The sequence below is a fragment of the Diadema setosum genome, chromosome 13 (assembly GCF_964275005.1).
Source record: "Diadema setosum chromosome 13, eeDiaSeto1, whole genome shotgun sequence".
Classification (NCBI taxonomy): Eukaryota; Metazoa; Echinodermata; class Echinoidea; order Diadematoida; family Diadematidae; genus Diadema; species Diadema setosum.
Window position 1 is genome coordinate 10,170,540 of NC_092697.1, and position 22,079 is coordinate 10,192,618.

At 36.8% G+C, this 22,079-nt stretch overlaps 1 protein-coding gene across 1 annotated transcript in view; it reads right to left on the reverse strand.

Moving 5' to 3' along the window:
- Positions 1 to 6,963: 6,963 nt before the first annotated feature.
- LOC140237166 (uncharacterized) overlaps positions 6,964 to 22,079 on the reverse strand; it is an 80,838-nt gene continuing 65,722 nt past the window's right edge. Inside the window, exons 20-26 of the mRNA XM_072317108.1 lie at positions 20,451 to 20,618; positions 18,632 to 18,727; positions 13,621 to 13,755; positions 12,370 to 12,501; positions 9,435 to 9,583; positions 8,345 to 8,480; positions 6,964 to 7,041 (exon numbers count right to left, since the gene is read on the reverse strand). Of these exons, the coding sequence (XP_072173209.1) occupies positions 6,964 to 7,041; positions 8,345 to 8,480; positions 9,435 to 9,583; positions 12,370 to 12,501; positions 13,621 to 13,755; positions 18,632 to 18,727; positions 20,451 to 20,618 (894 nt within the window). The remainder of the gene's footprint in view (positions 7,042 to 8,344; positions 8,481 to 9,434; positions 9,584 to 12,369; positions 12,502 to 13,620; positions 13,756 to 18,631; positions 18,728 to 20,450; positions 20,619 to 22,079) is intronic.

Consider the following 22,079-nt stretch of genomic DNA (forward strand, 5'->3'; position numbering starts at 1 on the left):
GTTCAGAATTATAGCGTATTAAGTAGGCCTATGTGATGCTGGGTAGGATCCTCTTCTACTTATACTTCGTAATTACTGATAGGAATTTAATCATACTCCGTTTGGATAATTAGAAATCTATTTCGTAACACTCGAACAAGTCTTTAGAGGCTACAAAGCTCCGCACAGACGTAAATCTAAGGACGATTGAACAATAAACGATAATAGTTGTTTTCAGAGCAAGTTTGAATAAACTTAATCATGACACCTCACATGCAGAGAGTATATCATCAGTGGTGACACACAGAGTTGCAAATGTGAAATGAACTCAAATGAATATGGCTTGTGAATTTTTAGTACAAACTTTAATGATAGAACGCCATGAACATGTGTGACTTTGATACCTTTCGTATTGTAACTGGCACAAGTTAAGCACGATTAGGCACATACAAATATTAAAGTATAACAGGAGAAAATGGTACTGCTGTTTCATTCAAGGCATGAATCTGGTTACATACACTCTACGTCGAAAGAATTACATATCAACCAACTTATACGCAGTAGCATTGGTAGCAGCAGACTTGATAAATGGCGACTTTGTCGTCGTTTTGGGGTGTTGGTGATATCGACAATCTCACGTCTCAACATGCTTAACTTTACAGTTTGTAAACCCAACCCACAAACGGAAATAAAACCTCATACGTTGTGCATCATGATTTGAAAAGATGTCAATTTACTATGAGATGAATATAGCGTGTACAGCAGCAACAACGTATGCATATTTGATGTATAAATCATAATGGTTGTAGACAGAGATATTCTCGCCACCAGTAAATTCTGGCGTGCCAAAGAAGGTTTTCACCGTTTTTTGTTTGTTTTTTTAATGTGGATAAATTAAAATGAAGCCACGTATTTCTGTTGCAGGTTCGCCAGCTTTGTACTTGGATACAAGTATCGGGGACAAGGCAGGCGTTACAACTTTTCATACATTGTATCTTGTATTCAATCAATAAAGTTCCTACTGTTTCCAAAATTCCTTGACTGCCTATGGTGAGGAATTTTGTAAACAATATACAGGAAGTCAAGAGTGGGTTCATGTGCTATTGATATCGCTACAATACGATATTTACTCACCGTGTCTTATAGTCGTGTAGATGGAAATACGGCTGTATACAATCGATTTTCATCGAAAGACTTTGAAGGCTTGTAGTCAATGGATTACAGTTTCCATAAAACAATGCCTCCGTGCATTAGTAAATTCAAGACTAAATGTAGTTAAAATTTGCGACACCTTTGCTATAGCGTGCTGTCCAGTAATAAAAGGCGCTATTGACTGTTCTGAGTTGACGAGGGAACGTAAGTTGACGATCGTACAATAGGCACTTTTCGATTTGCACGTTGAGCCCGGCGTCACCATGGGTTGACGTATGAAGTTCAAACCGCCCGCGCGAACCCAGGTCGAGGGGAAGTGAACCTATTATTCATGAGCCGTCGTTATCCACCCAATCAGAAAGCGAATTTCTACACTTCATACACGGCAATTTGATAATTGGGTATATGGCGGGACGGTAAGTCACACCCCCTTAGCAACACTGAGTTCGGCTCGATTTTGGAAAACCTGTCCGTCTGTGGGTGTTCGCCCGGCAAAGCAAAACGTCCCAAACGGGTTAAGGTTGGTCTGCAGACTAATTACAACTGTGGCTATATATTATGCCTTGTATTGTTAGTATGTCGAACAGTTTTCCTTTGAACAATCGAATGCCCTGTTGTGCAAACAATAGGCCTACTCTCCCACTGATGTATTTGTCTTTTTACAATGTATAGCTAGCTCAGAACGATTTTGTGTTACACTCTGGAAATGATGGCAGTTTATACCTTTCTTTATCATGTATGGAGGAAAGCTCACAGACGGCATGGATAGTCTTCTTCATTTTCTTTCCTCAGATACCGCTTGCTGTTGGGTAATCATGGCTGCTACCGCGTGAGCCTTTTTTGACATCACGGTTGTTCTTGTTATAACAGTTCTCATATTATTATCGGCACGGCATAAGGACTAAATAATGTATGCTTCTTTGTAACTTTCTTACTATGTACATCTTTCGGGAAAGATGCTCGCATCAGAAGTCGTAGTACAATCCTTCATTTTCACAATATTGATAAATTGCAACTATTACATAAAGTGTCAAGCTCAATAGACTGTTTCTGCTTTATTTGTGTTTTCCCTGGAGATTAACATTTGTAATGACTCGTCTGCTAAATCACCTATGAGGTAGCTTCCCCAAGATCACACATAATTATAAAGTTGGTATATCTTGCAGTATAAGGGGAGAGGGCGTTCACCAGTGGCTGGCAACTCTCTAAAATCAATTCAGTTCCATAAATTTCGCTCAAGAATGTCAGGTCTTTGAAAAGATTACTGTGTCGGACTACTAAAATTAGCACATTTCTGTCAAAAAAAACCCAATTGGATGAAGAATGGATTGGAGAGGAACTCTTCATCTATATTATATATATCTATGTATATATGTACATATATATGTACATATATGTATACATATATATATATATATATATATATATGTACATACATATATTGTATATATGTATACAGTGCGTATCAAAATAAACGCAACAAGATTTGATTTCAATTTGTGAAGATTGTGTTAACTTTACACCAAAGTGAGTAGCAACATCTTAAAACCACATATCTCTTCTTTCCAATGACATCTTATTCATTCTTACACGGTCATGGATGGCTGAGTAATCATTATTTTGGGACAATGGGTCAAATTGGACTTGGGACCAAGTTTAGGCACAGCAAGAATCAATGCACCTTATTAGAAATTAACTAAACAAACGGAATAATGAAATTAATTTTAATGAAATTAATGATCTACAATTAATAAAATTAATGATCGCAACTTACCATTGTCTTCTTACGGATACTAGTATCTCTTTTTAACATTGCATCCCATTCCCCTCGACATGGCCGCCATTTCTTTCCACACTGAGATTAGCTTTTAGCCATCTCACGCACAGCCCTGAGAATCATTGGGGCTTGGTGGCGTAGAGCTTCAAACTCATCAGTGATTCTTTGTCTCATTACAGTTGCAATGTCAGGTGGAGGAGTAATGAACACTTTGCTCTTGAGATAACCCCAAAGAAAAAAGTCACAAGTCAGATCTGGAGATCGTGGTGGCCATTCCACATCATGATACAAGGCAATCACCCGATTTCCGAATACCTCAGCCAATCTGTTTCTTACTGCAACTAGTCGATCGGCTGGTGCGCCATCCTGTGCCCACCATAGGCATCTGAACACACTCCTTTGTTGCACAGGAAAATTTTCCACTAATTCAGGAATCATATTTCATTTAAAATTTGTAAGTATCCATTTCCGTTCATGTTGTTTTCGAAGAAGAAGGCCCTAGGAGCAAACCGTTTCCAGAAAGTCCAGAACAGACAATCAGCTTTTCTCTACGAAAATCGGTGTCATAGTTGAATACAGAAACTGAAATTTGGTCCCAAGTCAAATTTGACCCATTGTCCAAAAAGAATGATTACTCAGCCATCCATGACCGTGTAAGAATAAATAAGATATCACTGGAAAGAAGAGATATGTGGCTTTAAGATGATGCTACTCACTTTGGTGTAAAGTTGACACAATCTTCACAAATTCGAAATTAAATCTTGTTGCGTTTTTTTGATACGCACTGTATATATATATATATATATATATATAATATATATATATATGTACATACATATATTGTATATATGTTATATATATATATATATATATATATATATATATATTGAAGTCATTCTCTCTAAGTCACACAGACACACAATCACAAACACACACACACACACACGTACAGATGGCTTAACACACACGCACACGCATAGACAAACACACACTTTTAGGTAAATACAGACATGAACACATACACCGTTCCATGTAAACGATTAGAAATAAAATACCTTTGCAAATCCCACACAATGATAGTAAAATAATAACAGTAATGGTAATTAGCATATGAAATGAATCATCATTACAATTATTGTTATTAAATACTAGCGACTTTAATAGTCATCGATATCATTTTGTTCAAATCATTATATCTATTGTCATTATTTCTATTATCTTTTTTATTGTTTTGTTGTTACCGCTGTCAATAACAGCAGCAGCTGTTATAGAAAGAGTCCTCCCTCAAAACAAAACAAACATACAAATCACAAACAAGAACCTCCTATGTCGGAAACTAGCGACAGATAATCTACGCACATTCCCCAGTACAAGTACTTAAATTCAATTTCCTATAGGCAATTTATCATTGCTTAAATAAAATCATAATCAAGATACTTGATCTTGAACACTTCTCGACTCCACACATGCGTAGCCAACTGAGAGAGAAAAGCTATTCTTGTGTCATTTGTAGAATTTATTTATTCATATTTCTTTTGTTTTATTTATTTCATACTGCAGGGTTGGCACGTTCAGTTTTCATAAACTGCTTTCCATAGGCGCCCTGCAGCAACAACAAACATCATACTACGTGAAAATACACAATACAGTTATAGGAAACATCGTTACAAAGATGAACTAGCGAGATATTGCAAAAATATGCTGCCATATGTGCATTTAAAAATTCAAGTTTTGTGGCTGGTATAATACACTACAACACATACACTACAACTAGCTAAAGAAGATGTATAATGTTATTCACAACGCTTGGTTCAATCCTGCATACAAATGTCAATGAAGAGGCCACAAGGCTGTGTAATCATTATGGCAATAGGACAGCAAGTCTCACTGTAACAGCCTGTCAGTGTCCAAGGTGTTGTTCAGCTGCATTTCCCTGCAATTAGTTGATGTTCCACACCAATAGCTCCTGAACCACTTGCAGCCACCTTTGCATATATGTTTATGAACGATTGTTTATGTGTGATGAACTTTAATGGTGTGATGGGTGACATTAATTTGTAGAAATGGATATGTATCTTTGCCTATTCGTATTCATATCATCCCTCTACGCAACCAATATGCACTCTTTAGTCTACTTAAACACACAATATCAGAAAACCGTGTAAAATTCTGAGAACGCAATTGCTTCCCTCAATTAAAGGTTGACATAACAAGATACCTACCTTGTATAGGCAATTATTTTTTTGTTGTTGTTACGAGGACAATGTAAAGTGATTTTCTTACGCAAATCCATTTCATTCTAATGCAAATATACGCACCATATATTTTGCAAGAAGTAGGTGACTTTGCACATGACCAGGGTATCTCAGTAATCTACAGCTTATATACAAGACATTCATAGCTAAAACTAAACAAGTTCAAACCATGTGAAAAGGGGTGATTTATAAGTCATACATGTCTATGTGCGTATAATAGAAGGGTGAACATGAACTATTGAAATGGGATGACTTCCTTCTCTCAAACTTTTGAAAAGAGAAGCGAATTGTTAGAAGCTTTAAGTAATGTCTAAAAATTCTCAGCTCCTCTCCGCGTTCACAATTCACTGAGTTTCATTAATGTAAGAGTCAATTTGACGCTTAAATAAGTGAATATATTTGAACGTCAGCATCACTGCATTGGGAAAACAACGTGAAGTCATATAATGCAAGCACTCGTTGGGTATAAGATACACTTTTGTAGTCGACTACCATACTACACTGTATATGATATTGGCAATATATAAAATAATAATACCTGTACATTCAGTATTCTTTTTCGTACTTCAATCAATTGGTGTTATGAAACGATATTGCAACATATTATAGTATACATATAATAAACTATAATTAATTCATATACAAATTATTGTTCAAATGAACAAATAATCCAAACATGTGAACCTACCAAATGTTTACCTTAAGCTTGACATGGCTACGCTTTTTCCAACATAAGCATACTAGTCTTTTCAGTGGGTCACTCCATTTTTCTTTCATTGCATATTGTTTACTTCTCTTTGATCATATCAGCATTCATTAAAATGTATCATTACTAAAAGGTTTCACTATTTTTTCTTAGTCTGTCGATTTCACATTTTCTTGTTTATCTTATTCTCTGTTACAAAAGAAAGTGATATGTATGTTTTGGTCGCAAAATGAGAACAGATTTAACCTGAATTGAATATCAACAAGTTATCATCTCATCAGTTCACACTTTTTCATCACAGCTCTCATAATCTGCTACGTACACAGGGCATGGCAGAAAGAAAATAAGTCAGTGCAATAATGGCCAGATTTACCTCTTCGGGTTCATATCGGGGTATTCATAACTAAAATAAATCAAGTTCAAACCATGTGAAAAAGGTGATTTCATATACACACATATCAATGTCCATAGAAGGGTGAGCATCAGCTATAATTGACACGGGATGACTTGCACTTTTTAAACTTTTGTAAAGAGAAGGAAATTTTTACAAGCCTTCAGTGTTGTCTGGAAATTTTTAGCTCCTCTCTGTGTTCACAATGAGTTCATCGAGTGTCAGGAACATAAGATAATACATCTTTGTAATTTTGACGGAACACACAGAATCTATTTAATTGCTATGTATCATATTTTTTGTCTATACTTTGCTGACTTTCTTAAATCACAAACATTCGTTCAATCTAAAGTTTTTATAACTCATTATCTCCTACTAGTATTGTCAAACATCATGTTGAAGCCTTCATAATCATACATGTATTTTCAACCAAAATCTAAATTACAGCTACAATACAATACCATTATACTCATTTCTTAAATATTCTGCAAGTTACAAAACGACTAGACTACGTTCAAACAACTTTTGCTTTTCACACTCGCCACAATGTTGTTGTTCTTTTTTCCACTTCAAGATTTATAATGGAGATTCCTTCAAAACTTGTGACGTCATTCATTCTTGAAGGACACATTTTCACTGGATTCAGGAACTTAAGAAATTCAGATCATTTCATTGTTCTGTTGGTTGAGATCCTTGCATCCATTCAGAGGTCCAGACTGAAATATTTCTCAAACTTCTTCATGTGTTCAGCCAAGGCGTCATAGCACAGCATATATTGCTCCTGTTAATAGCAAGGTTTTAATTCATTCTGTCATATTGAACACTTATGAAATTATATCACCTACACCTGCATATACATTTTGTAGCCTACTTTGATGAGGAATGATGGCATGTATCATGTTCACACATTTTTCTTTTCAGTCAGAGCATAATTTAAACTATAATACATCTACATATTAATTTTCATTTTGACACAGTTTTAAAGCCTATACTCGTGAAAAGAATCTCCAATACTTTCTTGATGAATAGTATTGTCAAAACAATGTTGCAATGTTCATACATTTTGAATTCCTTATTGTTCATCTCGCATGACGTCAAACATTTTTGCGATTGAGAGTTAGTTAATACCTGATAAAAAACAAGAATTTGTGGGTCTATACATGAACAGAAAATAAACGCACACACGTATATATATATATATATATATATATATATATATATATATATCTATATATAAAACACGTATGAAAATAAAGATATACATTTGAATATATATATATATATATATATATAATATATATGTATATATAGATGTTAAGTAATATACACACATATTGACAACATAGATTTATTTTCAATGCGAACAAAGTCACCTTTCACCATCCCGCCATGTTTAGGAGTTTAAGCCTATTGCTGCTTATATCATTTAATGACACGATAGAGAAATGCATTATTACCAATCTGTATTTATTAAAATTCCAAATTTTAGGTTGATTCCCCCTTCGTCAGGGAGGAAAATACTAATTTGTCTTTACTGTAAAGATAACTTAGCAATAACTGAGACAAGTATAACCGAAATTAACGTTATGCGAACAAGATAAGTGTATTTGAGAGTATGAGTGAACATTAACAAGAAAATGATTTTGTCCTGATAATCACATCTATGAATTCATTACAAAATTAAACATCTGTGTGTAAGATGATACAGTAGTATGTGGGAATCAACCATGTGGTCAGAGGAAAACGGTTGATCAGATGATCAACAGGATAGCACACCAGGTGGTCAGAGTTGACCAACCAGGTGCTCAACACAGATTGACCATATAATTGGGGAAGTTTAAGTATGGGGTTACGAAGGGGCAGAGGAGACTGACCGGGCATCATATGGAGATTGACTAAGTGACCAATGGAAATCAACTAGATATTCGAGTTTGACCAAGGAGGTACTACACTTCCTCCTTGGTTTGACTAGTCAGTCACTTATCATTGACCAATGTAGTGTAAGTGAGGCTGCTGATCATACAATACTCTCTGGAAGATGGTGTGATAATATAGCACGATTTCAACTGACATCAAGTACTTACAAGGCTTTCAACCATGTTGGCTCTGTTTTCACCCAGCATCATAACTGCCTGGAAGACGTCAATCGTACCATCAGAAATCATTTTCTCTGCTGCGGAGTAGACAGTTGCAAACACACCACAACGTCCGATGCCATTCCTGACAGTGATAGCCCATGGGAGAAGATAGAGTGCTTGATTAATTCTCAGACGCTCTCAAAACCATCATCTTAAAATGTCATTAACAAAGTATATACTGGCAAACTTGATATAGTCCTTTTTCCTAAAAACTTGAGACTTACAGACACCATTATACCTGATCATGTCATTTACAGAATCGGTACTTTTATTGTACAAGGATTGAACTTAGTTGACTTGTCATTCAAATACTATTTTGCATGCATAAAACTTTGCAACACTGTTTTTGAATGAATTTCACACACATCTGATACTACTGGTAAGCTCAAACTGTATTGCAAGATTTGTATGTGAACAGGACTGTCAAGTGTTATGTGTCATGGGAGGAGAACCATCTGTAGGCAAAGTATAACATAACACACTTGGCAAATTACTAAGTCTGTATTAATGAGAATGGTCTAGCATTTTATGAATATAAAATTAGTCCTTATTATTGATTCATAAAAGGAAGTGCAGTTCTTGAAGAGAAAACCATTCAAGTGAGAAACATTCGAACTATCAGAAGTAATGCGTACTCAGTGGAAGGATATGATAGGAAGAAACGAATACAAATGAAATCGCTTTTTAACTTATAACGGACGAGACTTTTATCTAAATGAAACCAGATTGTTGACTGACGCCGTGAGGGACAATAATATTGATCACTTAAAGAGAGATCCGGGTCATTCAGCTTCATGTAAGTTATGCAGAGGACATTCATTACATGTTCCTTTAGAATTGGTTTACTCAATCATTTTACTCTTGAGTCTTTAAAAGACGTGTTCATAACATGAAATGAAAGAGGTTCACTTAACTTTGTCACATAAACCTTGTCTGCAAACTATGATGATAAAAGAGTCCTGTCTGAAAAAAGCTTACATTATATATATATATACATAGTGGTATAATTGTCATTGCATATAATGTGTTGACTTACATGCAGTGCAGAAGAATTGGTCCAGAGGAATGTGATTTCTCCATTGATTCTTTTGCAGCATCCATCACAGCTAGAAGTGGTTTGATGAAGAAAGGTCTTGCCTGCCTTGCCAACCATCCTAAGACCTGGTATTGCTGCACTACCAACACCTGTTGTTGAGGGAAACAAAAATTATATTTCACTCACCAGCTGTGATCCATAGCCTCCATTATACAACACCTAAAGATGATATCAAATTGTCATTGGCCAAGAACATGTCACATGACATTTTATAGAAAATCTCTATCAAATTCTTTGACAGAGACAGCCGTGCATTAAGCCCCTTCATGAGCCTAAAGGACGTGTCACACCATTCCGGGCAAGCTACGCGGGCTTGTGGCGAGGAGGTAGTTTCCAGCACGTGGAAGATTTTCAGCGGGCGAACAAGAATGTTTGCAAATGTTCATTCATGCCTTGTCATACCGTGCGGGGGAACTTCTGCGGCTTGACTTGCGGGGAAACAAATTTACTCCCCGGAGCTCTCCGCAGTTGGTCCGCACCTGACAGTATCTAGCGCGTAGTTGCCCGGAGGAGCTCACGCAAGTCCGATTTAACCGCAGCCAAGTTTTGAGCATGACCAAAACTTTTTCCGGGTGAGTCGCGGGAATGCCCGTAGAGGTCCACGCAGAACGCCAGTAGGAGACCCTTAGCGGCAGTACTTCCCAGGCAATTCCCACACAGGTACTTCGCAGTCCCGTATGCAGCCAAGATAATGAAATTCTGTGAGATTTCAGCCATTCCATTAGAGGAATTCCTTCACTGAGTTGTCAGCCCCCACGCGACTGGTACAAAGGTCACACAGTATACTCGCAAGTATAACGCGTCCAGCAAGTAAGACACATACGCTGACTCGCACAAATCCTTTTCCGCCCTCAGGAATGTCCGGTATGCTAGAGAATCCCTACTCGTAACAAGCCCGAGTAGCTTGCCCGGAAAGGTGTGACAGGGCCTAAACACGGTTGCGGGTAAAAAGATATGCGTGTGCACCTCCGGGCGACTACTTTTGAGATACATGCTAGGTACTGTCATGTGCGGATCATCTACGGGGACCTCCGGGTAGTCAAAATTGTTCTTTGCAAGTCGCACGCAAAGCTGGTGGGACACGGCCTTTATGGACAACTCCCGCATGACGCACGTACGGCCGCTCTTAACGTGCAAAGCGCCAGCAAGTTCTGGTTTACAGGCGCTGCGCAATCCCGGTCCCTAACATTACAGTGTGCTCACAGCTGCCCCACATTTCCAGTGCGTTACCTGAGCCAGCATGCATGGCATTGTATCAAAGATTGTATACACTCCATGGTAGGATCTTTTATTGTATTACAGCTGTGCTTTTTCTTTTGACCAAAGAGTATAGAAGCTAGCTAGCGCTAGCTTCTACACTTTGCTTTTGACTTTGATCTGCTACGTGGACTCCTGTGATCTCAAATCAAGCCGTCAACTTGAGGATTTGTAATTTGTTTTGTTTTCTGTGCTTTTACACAAAATCATAGTCGGAAATAGGCATAGTCTAGTCCTCTATAGTCTCTATCGTGAGAGATCTGATTGGTCATTATAGATCTAGTCTAGATTTACAGACATTTCAGATCGATCTATCGCCTAGAACGTTCTAGATCTAACTTTAAGTGCATACTGGGTATAGACCCTGCAGAGCTTCATACAAAAGCAATTGATTCCTGTGTGGTCGATTCATGGCGAGCGTTTGAATACACTACATGGGTGGAATTCAGAAGCTAATAATTGTTAACATTCATTTTTTTGGCCTTCCCGTGTTGCCGATCATTCGGAAACAAGTGATTTGATAAGGACGTGAAGGTGTCGCATAAAACGAAAAATGTATGATTTTGTTCATGCATTGGGCACATAATACCCCACGCAGCGCGAGATTGCCCCCTACAGTGGCTTATTTCACGCCTCGTGCAATATTCGAGCCCAATGCATTCACGACTCATATTGTAGGGCGATCAATGTGCCTCATGAAAATTGAGTAAATATATTTCAAAATTTCCATCTGTAATGCATAATGTGATCATACAAGGGAAACACCAAGCACTGCATCGCTTGCATATTGCAGTTTCTGAGTATTTTTTTTAATTAGGCCTAACTTGGCGACCTTGTAATATTTTAACGTTTTAGACTTTCCCAGTACTCAAAACTTGACCAGCATTATTAGGTGATGTATTATTATGCGGTGTGAATTGGTGGCCACAGGCCAAATCTGTGGAAAGATATTGAATAAACCACAATAGGTCCTACCCTGAGCACAATGCATAGGTACCTATCGGAAGCAAGTTCATTGGCCTTTTAACCTTTGACCTTATTGGATCGACTTCACCCATATTTGAACCTCACTGCAATTTAGAAGGTCATATACCTGTTGTGTGAGTTTGGTGGTCATAGCTCAATGCTGTGGAAAGTTAAAGAGAGTAGAAGTCTACCGGTACATGAAATCGTTTACGCCGACAACGATTTGTTGTAATTTCTTCTTTTTTGTTTCGCCCACTTCTTAGGCGAGACAAAAACTTCAAATAAAGGCCCAATATTGAAAGTACAAACCTACAATATTTACATTGCTGTTAAAAATACCATGTCGACACTACTTATGAGACACCAGTAAATCAAATGATACAGTTTTCATGAGATGAATCATGGCAATCATGCAATAATGATCCCTGAAGAACAAATAGCTAATGCAAATAACATGCATCTCGTGAGAGTACAGGGAAGCCTACTAGTGCCTATCATATACAAAGGTTAATGTTTATAGTTGTTGTTTTCATTTTTATTCGGACAAAATTACAAGACAGTCCAGATTTGAATTGATTGGCATGTCAGAGTCGAGCTAATGAGTTATGTTCCACATTATGACATTACCTGATGTACTAAACCCCCAACTCACCTCCTCCTCATCTCCTTTCACATGAAACTCTCTGACCACGTAGTCTTGTCGGCTGACCTCGGCTGAGGTAACGGTGACACAGAGGGGGCCAAAGTTTGCAGAATCCTGATCGGGCCAGTACTGGACACAAGACTGGTTGATTGAAAGGAAACCACAAAGTCTGTGTGGTGATATTACCAAGTTCACCATTACAGCTACTTCGTTTTGTTCTCAAAGTATATACTGTTTTTGCTTTACAAACAACTATAGAGCATAATGAAGTGGGTTTTTCGAATTGTAAAGGGAGCCATTTTAGAATTGAAAATACACGCATCAGTGAATCCCGCTTTCTCCCCCCCCCCTCCCCCTTCCTCTCCATTTCTCCTCCTCTCTGTTCAATTATCGTATGGATATATTTCTGTACAAGCTTGCGTTTTTCCCCCATTTTTCATTTTTTCCCCAATTATGTCACTCGCATTTCTTGAATTACTCTTAATTTGTAAGTACTTTTTAACCAGTTTTGTGCGTCGTCCTGAGTATTCACTCTTCTCCTCCATAAATCAGCTGGTCTAATCTTCTATCCGTTCTCCGGTTTTTGTTTTTGTTTTTTTTTTTCACAAACACTGATTACTCGGAACCTATACAGCCAAACAAGCTTGCTTTCATGTAGGTCCCGTCAAACTTCTCTTTGTTCAACCCCATTTCCATTTCGACCAATTATCATTACAATTGCTTTGTTATTACCATGTATATTGTTTGTTTTTGCACATTGTTAACAAGGTTAAAGAACTTGTACTATTATTTCTGATGAAATATCTATATTAGACGCATGAAAATAAATGAATTGAATTGAATTGTTCAGATTATCTCCCCTGTCTCTCTCTTTCGTCATATTTCCCCCATTTTTCGGTTTCCTTCATTTTTCTTTTCTTTTCGTGCTACATTCTTGTTTACTTTATGGTCATTCCGTATATTTTGTGAAGCAATTCGTAACTCTGTTTGTATAACTGAACTAGTAATGTGACATATTTTTTACTTTGGACTCTGCTACCCAGAATGGGTTGTAGAGTATGACAATCTTACAACATTCAAACTTTCAAACGTTCTTCTCTTGCATACCTAACTCTGTATAATAGTGCTTACAAAATTATCTTTTTTATCTTGTATTAAATTTGAACTACAAATAGTATTAAGTGTGTCGATTCAGTCTTGTCACATTCTTTTCATCATTCTATCAATGGATTTCATTTTATTTGGGACAAAATAACATACCTCGTCATTCTCATCCATCTGATTGAGCATGATAATGACAGGACACTTCCTTTCGTAGACGAACCTCCAGAATTCTCCTCTCGCGTGCGGGAGAGGCATCTGTGTTGCCACGAAGACATCTTTCCTCATGAATGTCTGATGGAGAGGGGAGAGGGTGACAGATGAGATGATGCAAACTTGCTTCAATCTTATTGTTTCTCTATGTATAGGGTTAGGGTCGTGTGTGGTTATTGGCTTACTTTGAAGTGAGGATGAAGATTAGGGTTAAGTTTATGTTTGTGGGTAGAATTTGTGTTCGCATGAGCCCGCGGATTTCATGGGAACATTTTGTCGCAGGAGCAAAAATCATGGCACGGAAGGCAGAGAGGGCATAACGAACCAATGATCAAATAAAAGAGGAAAAAGACGGCAATGTCATTACAAACCTCAGGAAAGAAACGAAGAACCATTGCATAACAAACTTTAGAAAAAAAAGACGTGGCATTACAAACTGAAGAGTATAATGTTAAGACAGAGAGAAAAACAGATAGAGAAAGAAGAATCTTTTTAAAAAAAGACAGAGAGAGAGGAATTTACGAGCTTTACAGACAACAAATACATGACATTATTAGCAATTAACTATGAATAGCTAAGGAAGAGGATACAACTCCAGGCAAGAGGGTGATATGTCACTACCAACTACAGATAAAGAAAGAGACAGAACATTGCAAACTGCAGACAAATGAGAGGATATTACAAATCATATTCTTCATTAATGAAGTCCAGCTCAATGATTGGTCTACATAGCATCGTGTGACTAGACATAATGGTGAAAAATTTGACTTTGCTTAAAATGATATGCGCAATAATTTAAGATTAATTAAAGATTCTATAGGAAAACAATATCGTACAAAACCTAAGTATTGATAATGAAGTTGAAATAATAGATTTTCATGGAATAGAAACATTTAATCTACGTTTTCCTTCTATTAGAATCTTTCTAAAATCAATCAGGCGTCTCATCACAAATCCCTTGATCGTTTAGATGAACATAATCAACACTCCATTTTGTTGTCTGCATTATCACAAGTTATCTTTTTACGCAAGCTCTTCCATTTTTATTTGACAGCCTTTAATAAAACAATGCGTTCCTTTGTGATAGTATGTCCAGTAAAATATACTAATATCTTAACATTTGCAATATTCATATCATACTGTTTGGAAAACACAAGTAAAGATAAAAACGGAGTGATTGTAAGTGGCGAATGATTATTATGCCATGATAGATACGCATTTTACGTCAGATTTTTTTTTTTTTTTACCACTGACATTATTACAGCTGACGTTTTCACCTCTGATATTTGTGCCTCTGACGTTTACCTCAGATATTTTTATCAATGACATTTTAACACCAAACCACAAGGATCAAGAATCATTGTATCAGATCATCAAGAAGGAACCAAACTGGAAATTCCAAACACAAACAAAATCGAGAAATCAATGTACAGGTGTATCTTTTTTTTAAATTAAGATAAATAGATTTTACTGCACGAACAAACCATAGTACAATAAGGTAGCACTATGCAATACAATCTACAGCTTGCAAAAGCCCCTTTTACACTTTCACGGATTGCTTCACGGATGACCACGGATCGTCATCCGTGGTGTTCCGGCATGCAAAATATCGATTTTCCTCTCAATGCCGTTGTGAATACGATCCCAACTGTGTGTCTACACGGACAAGTACGGAAGCTACAAGGACAAGTACGGTGCCTACACGGACAGACAAGATATGAACGCGGACCACAGCGGAAACGATACGGAGCTAACACGGATATCAAGGAAGAGCACGGATGCAACTGGGTCCCTTCGCGGTCTTTACACGGATATCCCCAAAAAGTTGACACATGACATTTGCTTTTGCTTTTGATACTTTATCATTTTTGGGCGACATGCTTCCAGAGCTGAGGAATATGTAACAAGCACACCAGAAAATCTACAGCAGATTACATACGCATCTGTTTGTCAACATCATAAAGGCATATCTCTTTGTTGCAAAATCTCATTTTGCGGGAACATAATAACATAAACAAAGCAAAACAAACTAAGACAAATCAAAAGACAAAAAAAAAAACGACAGCAGGAAGATGTGTGTGGGTCCCTGAAGCTTCTCATGCGATATATACCTACTAGAGGAGTCGATTTGCTGTACTGATGGGTGAAGATGTGAGCAAATTTCATTGATTTTCTGAGCTTGTATTGGCAAAATACACGAATTTCTCATCCCGGATGGAGCCGATGCTAATACGGACGTTCCGATGTCTTCATGGAGGCAACACGGAGTAGCCGGTGCCTATAAGGAAGGAATACGGATGCAACACGGAGTATATAGACGGTGCCGACAAGGAAGAGTTTGTATTGATCTTCATCCATGATGTCCGGGATGAAAAATTAAGCAAGCTCATTTTTTTTTCAGCGGACATGCCAGATGATCAAGGATAATGTCGGATGACTTCACGGAGTCAACGCGGTCATGTCGGAAATAGTACGGATGATCCCGGACCGACGATCTGTGGTCATCCGTGATGCAATCCGTGAAAGTGTAAAAGGGGCGTAGGAGTAGGACATAAAACATGGAAATAAAGTGCATACAAGAGAGACACAATGTATTAAGCTTAATCGCTTATGATGGTGGTCTCCTGCATTCAATGATCTCTGTTGTTTACTGAAAAATACTGTATATCTTATTTTATGTTTCTGTGTATGTACATTGCTCAATGCAATCACCTATGTGTATCTATTTATGTACTGTTATCGATTTATTTCACTGCACTTGTTATTCTTTGTCTTTGTACTCTTTGAAGTTTGCATTCAAATTACATCTGATTGAATGCAGAAATAAAAGCAAACAAACAAACAAACACAATGTATTACAAATGCCAAACTGCAAACTCTTCACGAAGAGTAAAGCACACACCTATATCAGCTACATCATAGGATAAGTGCCCTATAACAACAGTGTGATTTCTACATCTTGATTGATTCACTTCATATTTGGCTTTCCCATAGGTCCTGAAGTAATGACAATTCATTTGAATTTCATAGTAATAGGCTACCATATGTACTATCTTAGGAATATAAACACTATCAATATGAGCCCTGATGCTCATACACAATATCATGAATATGAATTTAGTAAGTAGGGCAATATCCCTGACATACATCAGTAAAGTTTGAGGAAAATCGGACAATTCTTCAGTGCCGCCATCTTAGGTTGAATAGTCTACAACAATTACTGAAGTGACGCATGGACAACAATTACAAGAAAAAGAATACAGAGGAAATTCCTCATAGTGTAACCGTGTATGAAAGCTACGCATTTCCTTCTCTTGATACTGACATAATGTTAAGGATAACATATTTCCAATTCTCACTTTCAATACCAAAAAGGCAAGTCAACTACTTTTTTTTTCATTATGCTAGAAAAAAATGTTTGCGTGAACTGTTAAACAAATGATTTCTGAGTTAAACGTGTAGACATGCTCCCTTTCAAATAATTAATGAAACAAATTCAGAAAGCACAATTAATTTATGGCATATATGAAACCTTTTAAAGAAGACAGATAGACGAAAGAGTTTCGTTTGTGTGTTTGTTTTATTGTTCCATATTCCACGCTTAAACAAATAAACCATAAACATAACCAACTAATGCATGGGTGAATTGTTAAAAATACAGCATTTCAAGGAAATTAAACATGTCAAATATAATGTACAGTGTACATAAATGCATTGCTTGTATGGTGTAGATTTCCAGAGTGAGAAGACCATGAGTTTACATGAAACACAGTTCACATGAAGAGGTTTCCTGTCCAACAAATAACCATCTGACCTGTTTCCGTGAACTACTTACATTGAGGAATGTTGTTTTCATGCAGTCTTTGATTTCCACATATCCCATTGTCTCAAGACTGCTCCTCTCCACTGCAAATTTTTAGATCAGATGAAGTTTGTATGTCACTGGACATATTTATAGATGGTTGATAAGTCAAGCCGTGCTATCGTGCAACTTTTTCAGGATATGTGTATCTAATGAAGATGTTCACATTTTATCTCATTTCACTTCATTTCATTTATAAACTTTCCACACAATGTACATTTGTAATATTCATACAGATCAATGAACAATAAGAAAATGTGAAAATTCCGAGGAAACATGCTGAACTTGGATATTAGACTACTGCATGCACTGAAATTTGATAGTATCATATTGGAAAATGAAAAAAAAAAATGTCATGGGCGAACCCACCCTCAAAATGAAGCTCTTAGCACACACACACACACACACACACATTCTATGCACGCACGTATATACACAGACATGCGTGCGTTCACACATATGCGCAATAAAGAGAAGGGAAAGAGAGAGAGAGAGAGAGAGAGAGAGATGAAGAGAAGAAAATTAATATTCTTTGTACAAATTTCACAATTTATGTCCTCAAGTTTGGTGTTGCCTATATACAATTTGCTTCATTAAATCATCCTATTATTTCCTGTATATATAAGCATTTTATTTCCTTGAACCGTTCATGATTTTGATTGACGTTGTTGGCATAACGATTGCAATTCATTCCGGAGGTTCTTTATTCCGAAGGTTCGTTATTCCGAAGACTCGTTATTCCGAAGGTTCGTTAATCTGAAATGAAATGAGGTACGACGTTATTCCGAATTTTCGTTACGGACCATATTTCATTTTCGAATCAGCGAACCTTCGGAATAACGAACCCTATTTCATTTTCGGATTAACAAATCTCCGGAATAACGTACCCTATTTCATTTTCGGATAAACGAGCCTTTGGAAAAGCGAACCCTATTTCACTTTTGGATTAAAGAACCTTCGGAATACAACGCCACCAATGTTCGGATTAACGAATCCCTTTTCATTTTCGGATTGACGAACCTCTAGGTATAGGGAATTTGTGTGTTTCGGAGTAACGAACCTTCGGAAACAAAACAAACCTTCGGAATAACGAACAGCACCCGGCAGGACATCGCTGTTGCACTCTTCCATCGCAGACCTCAAATTCTGTTGATCGTGATTGCTGGACTTTTGGATGAGTTTGATCAGCCTCTGGACATTAGAGATGGCAAAAGATCACAAAATACAACATGATAACAGTGGCGTCACCCGTTTTTTTTTAATAAAAAGAAACTAAATGGAGGGGGTATCTTCACGAAATTCTTGGATAACCTCTTGTCATAATAACTAGTTGAGGGACAAGGCAGTGAAAAAAAAGAAATAAAAAAAATAGAAAAGAGAGAATGACGAAATGCTTCACTTATGAAAATTTGTACATTATATGGGTAGCAAAGCAATGGTAAAAGTTAGGAAATTCTATACAAGTACATGAACTTTCAAACTTTCTTTAGTATATCACAAAATAACTTTTCTGTTTTTTAAAGACGTCTGCTGTTTATTCGGATGTTTGTTTTCGTTTTCCGTCTGACGAGATCGCTGGATAACCCTTATTCCGCTGCAATCTATAGCTGGTCTTCCATGGGATCCAGTTGCATTAACTTGGAGCGGACCACTTCACCGTGTTATAAACACCATGCTCTTCGCAGTTAAATAAGGCATTTTCCTGCAACCTATTTTTCGTGATATTTTTATCACAATTATATCTATATTATTTTATGAGAAATCCATTATGTTCTTTAACCCTATAAAGCAGAAGCTATTTTGACCCTTCCCAGGCCCAAGGGGGGGGGGGGACATTGTGCACCCTATATAACTTAATTATTGTTTGATGTTTCATCGTCATATTTGGCACATGGGTAGAGCAACTCATACTCTACATGACCGCATACTTGAATTTTGTCAAGGTCACCAATAGAGGGCGCTATTTACCAAAAATATAAAGAAATACATAGGAAATATGCTAAAAACATGATTTTCTGTATAATTTCTTTATCCCCAGTATATATGTCTTATCATAGACCAATATTTTTCATATTTGCCACAAATGATCTGCAAGTCAAAGCTCATTATTTTTTATGGTTGAAATTTCTCAAGGTCACAACATAAGATAACAGAATAAAGAAATACATTATGAGACCTGTTATGTATTGTTTGTGATAGGTACATGCATAGTTATCTATTTCATATTCCCATAATATTGAAATTTTAAGTTTGAAGATTGATAATGGGATAAACAAATGATATTAGAGGTATAACTTGGGTTAAGGAATCAAAAAGACACAAATAGAATGGCAATCTTTGAAAATACTGTTATTTTTAAGTATCTCTTTTATATCTATTGTTTTAAGGCATTGTCACAGAAAAACAAGGGAAATAATAGGGAAAACATTTCAGGGCCATAATTACTTCACATTTTGCTTCTTCAGCAAATTTCAGCCAAGAAACGCCCATTTCATACATTATAATATAGTTAATTGGAATTGGAACAGAAAAATACGCAAAATCTGACTGACATAGTTGTCAGTTTATGGTTGCCATGGCAACCAGCAATATCAAATATAGCTAAATTATATATCAAAATGTTTGAAATAAGATTTTTGGAAAAGTCACCAAATTTGGTTAAAATTTGATTAAGGGCGAAGGAGTGGCGAATGAAAATCTGGTAGGGGGGGCTTTATAGGTTTAGTGGCGCATATGGTAGCATTACGAATGCTAACATTTTTAGCTTTTTTAACCAAAAAAAAAAAAAAACAAGCTCAGAAAGTTGTTTTGTTTTAAGAATATAGAATTGTGTCCCTCTTGGCCATAATAGCAACTACAGAAGAATAACTGGGATTCTTCCTCATCCTTTCTTGTTTTTTATGATAATGGATGCAAATTGTAAATGTAATACCTCATACTCCAGTTCAATGTTGAGTTTGTTTGTCAGTGCATCCCTTTGATGGAGCCACATCAAATGGTCCCGATACTCTCTAACGGGGATCTCTGTGTTCCCACTCAGGTAGGCTTCGACGAGAGCAGTGTGGAGGAATATATATTGGTCCTGAAGCAGGTGACACGAGATTAGAATAGAGGCGAAATGTTTACTCCTAACAATTCCTGTACTGGACTGTTTTTTTTTTTATTTCTCTCTTTATTAATCTTACGTATTTTCCAAATAATTTAAAATAACAACAAAAGAAAAACGGCACAAACATGCACTCTTCTTCTTCTTCTTCTTCTTCTTCTTCTTTGATACTGTCCAACACCCATTAGTAGGGGCCAACCGGACAGTGGGTGAGCTGGTGTTTATTGCGCGGAGAGAGAAGTTTTAGAGTCTAATTGCTTTGCTCTTGATGTAGTGAAGGATTGCTGCTTTGAAGGAGGTTGTTGGGTTATTGTTGTTGTTTTTTGTGATGCCGGTGACTGTCAGTGGGAGTGCGTTACAGTCTGTGATAGTTCTTGGGATGAACGAGTACTTATAGCACCTATAATAAACATGTTATTTTTACTGTTTATTAAATCCTTCTTGTGCTCCTTTCGATGATTAACAAACTGGATAACACACACGCTGGAGAACCTTTTCGCTGATTGGAACAGAGGTCTATAAACTACCTATATCGCGATGTCAAGAAACAGATGACCTATTCCCCGTAGTTCATTTTGTGTCACCACGGCTGTCTTCGGGGACTGAAATGCTTCGCTTCAGCTGTGATGTTGGCTTGCTGTTATAAATCTACAACTATATAGGTCAAGTTAGATGGATAACTGAGTGCTAATGATAAGCTTAGCAAGTATAAGGTAAGTGCTTAGCAGATAAATTTGATTTGATTTATTTATTCTCTGTATGCCTTTTTTTTTTTTCAAATACATCAACTTTCTACAATTTCATTAACAAAGCACAAAATACCGGTAGTATACTTCAACAATTTTCATCATTTTCATCAATTATACAATACATCTGTAGTATAATTACATGAGTAACATGTTAATACTTTGCATACAGAACGATTGCCAATAATAAGCACAGCGCTTGACTGTTTGGCAACCGATAACCTTTTCGCTGATTGGAACAGAGGTCTATAAACTACCTATATCGCGATGTCAAGAAACAGATGACCTATTCCCCGTAGTTCATTTTGTGTCACCACGGCTGTCTTCGGGGACTGAAATGCTTCGCTTCAGCTGTGATGTTGGCTTGCTGTTATAAATCTACAACTATATAGGTCAAGTTAGATGGATAACTGAGTGCTAATGATAAGCTTAGCAAGTATAAGGTAAGTGCTTAGCAGATAAATTTGATTTGATTTATTTATTCTCTGTATGCCTTTTTTTTTTCAAATACATCAACTTTCTACAATTTCATTAACAAAGCACAAAAGACCGGTAGTATACTTCAACAATTTTCATCATTTTCATCAATTATACAATACATCTGTAGTATAATTACATGAGTAACATGTTAATACTTTGCATACAGAACGATTGCCAATAATAAGCACAGCGCTTGACTGTTTGGCAACCG